Source organism: Nematolebias whitei, chromosome 21 (genome assembly GCF_014905685.2).
Source record: "Nematolebias whitei isolate Nwh7 chromosome 21, NemWhi1, whole genome shotgun sequence".
Lineage (NCBI taxonomy): Eukaryota > Metazoa > Chordata > Actinopteri > Cyprinodontiformes > Rivulidae > Nematolebias > Nematolebias whitei.
Window position 1 is genome coordinate 899,654 of NC_056518.1, and position 2,216 is coordinate 901,869.

At 44.9% G+C, this 2,216-nt stretch overlaps 1 protein-coding gene across 1 annotated transcript in view; it reads left to right on the forward strand.

The window, feature by feature from the left end:
- The window catches only part of LOC119427583 (glycogenin-1), a 14,622-nt gene extending 13,749 nt beyond the window's left edge, over positions 1 to 873 (forward strand). The window contains exon 7 of the mRNA XM_037695218.1: positions 670 to 873. Within this exon, the coding sequence (XP_037551146.1) occupies positions 670 to 840 (171 nt within the window). The 3' untranslated portion in view covers positions 841 to 873. The remainder of the gene's footprint in view (positions 1 to 669) is intronic.
- Positions 874 to 2,216: the final 1,343 nt, after the last annotated feature.

Consider the following 2,216-nt stretch of genomic DNA (forward strand, 5'->3'; position numbering starts at 1 on the left):
TATATATAAATAAATAAGTGATGGGACCTAAACAGTAGCTGAAAAAGCAGGAAAAAAAGCCAAATTTTGCCGAAGGAAGATGAAGGAGCTGAAGGAAGCAGAACATATCTGAAATGAGCAGTGAAAGGTTTTAAATGGCACAAAGGGTTTGAAGGATGTGAAGAGGGATCTTTTCAATGAGAAAACACTCCTTTGATATAGAAATTGATGAAATGGCACAAAAACTGCAGAACGAGTTGCATGGCAAAAAGAAAAATGCACAGATCTGTGGCCTTCACACTACTGAGGGAAAGTGTGAGTTCTTCTAGAACACAAAAGGAGTTCATTGGAAGAAAAGTTCAACAATTTAGTTTTTCTTTAGTTGTTCTGCACTCGAGTTAAATTGTTTTATTTCAATCTGGAAATGTACTTTAGTGGAGCCTGACGAAGTCCTCTGGATGGGGATAAAAAGTTTGTCACTTAAGGAAAGTGGTCCAGATGACACGATTCAACGTGTTAGTTGTTGCTTGAGAAGTGTTGCTAGATGCTTTGTGAGCAGTCTGTTGAAATATCTGCAGCCAAGCAGCTAAAAGGCTGCTGGAGCAGGCGAGATATTCAGAGACAGCTTTCCTTTAAAGGATTGTTCTAGTGTCTTAAAGTGACTCAGTTACCCCCCTCTGTCTCCGTCAGGATAAACTTCACGAGGACGTAATGGAACAGCCGCAGCCCTCACCTCCTCCCCCATCTCAGAAGATTTCCTCACAGGAGAGGAAGCAGCGCTGGGAAGCGGGCCAGATCGACTACATGGGCGACGATTCCTTTGTCAACATCGAGCAAAAACTGAACATGTTCCTGAAATAGCAGGGAGTGAGACAGATGGCAGCTGTATGAGGGAGGGGGGGGGGGCACTAGCATTTAGCTAAACACACGAGCTACATTAGCAGGAGACTGAGTGGATGTGGGTTTGATCCCTGCACTGTTTGGTGTAAAGAGCAGCAGTTTGACCGAGGTGACGACCAGCAGCTAGCTGACAGGAAAACAGCGCTCGGCCTTTAATCTCGCTTCTACCACAAAGTTTTAGAGCCACTCAGAAGAAAACACACTGAGGAAGGTTTCTTTTATTTCAAGGTTAAAATATACATTTTAGGATTAAAGTTTCAATATTATTGACAAAATGTGTTGCACTTTTATCAACAGAAAAGTGGAAGTGTTGACAGGGCATCTCAATTTTATCTACAAAATATTGATGCAATGTGGAGGGGGGAGTGAACCCTGCTGTGCTCCTGAACCTAAATGTAGATTATTATGTTTGACAGGCAGAACGGTGGCTCAGCTGGTAGAGCTGCTGCCTCTCATCGAGGTCATCAGATCAAACCCCGGTCCAGGGGCCTTTCTGGGTGCAGTTTGCATGTTCTCTCCGTGCTGCGTGGGTTTTCTCTGGGTGCTCCAGTTTCCTCCCACAGACCAAAAACATGCACGTTAGACTGACTGGTAACTAATTGTCCCTTGGTGAGGGATTGAATAATTGTTTCATTTGTCTCTGTGTGTCCCTGTGATGGACTGGAGACCTGTCCAGGTCCCCCGCCTCGCACAGTGATAGCTGGATATGGACACCAGTGACCCTCGTGACCCAACAAGGAAGAAGCGGGTAAAAGATAATGGATGGATGAATTTTATTTGAAGTTATGGGTGCACTTCTGCTGGGTTCACTGCAAAATGCCAAACTACTTCCCCTGAAGCAACCTGAGGTGCAGTTTATTCTAATCACTGCAGTTGAACTCACACTCACTGTTTAATCCTTCAAAATAAGAGTCTCAAACTCGGTGCTAACGTCAAAAAATATGTAGAAACGTGAAGTTTATGAAAACTGTTACAGTATTGTTTCAGTGAAACGGGTGGTGCAGCCTGGAACTTTAAGAGTATTTAGAAGTTAACACTTTGTTCATGTATTTGAGACTTAATCCATCCATCCATCCATCCATCCATCCATCCATCCATCCATCCCCTTGTTCCAAGTTGGGTCTCGGGGGCAGCAGGTTGAGCAAAGAGGCCCAGACATCTCAGTCCACAGTCACCTCTTCTGGGAGGATACCAAGGCGTTCTCAGACCAACCTAGAGACATAGTCTCTCCAGCATGTTCTGGGTTTTACCTGGGGTCCCCTACCAGTCTGATATGCCTGAAGCACCTCCCTAGGGAGGCACTCTGGAAGCATCCTTACTCGATGCCCGAACCATCT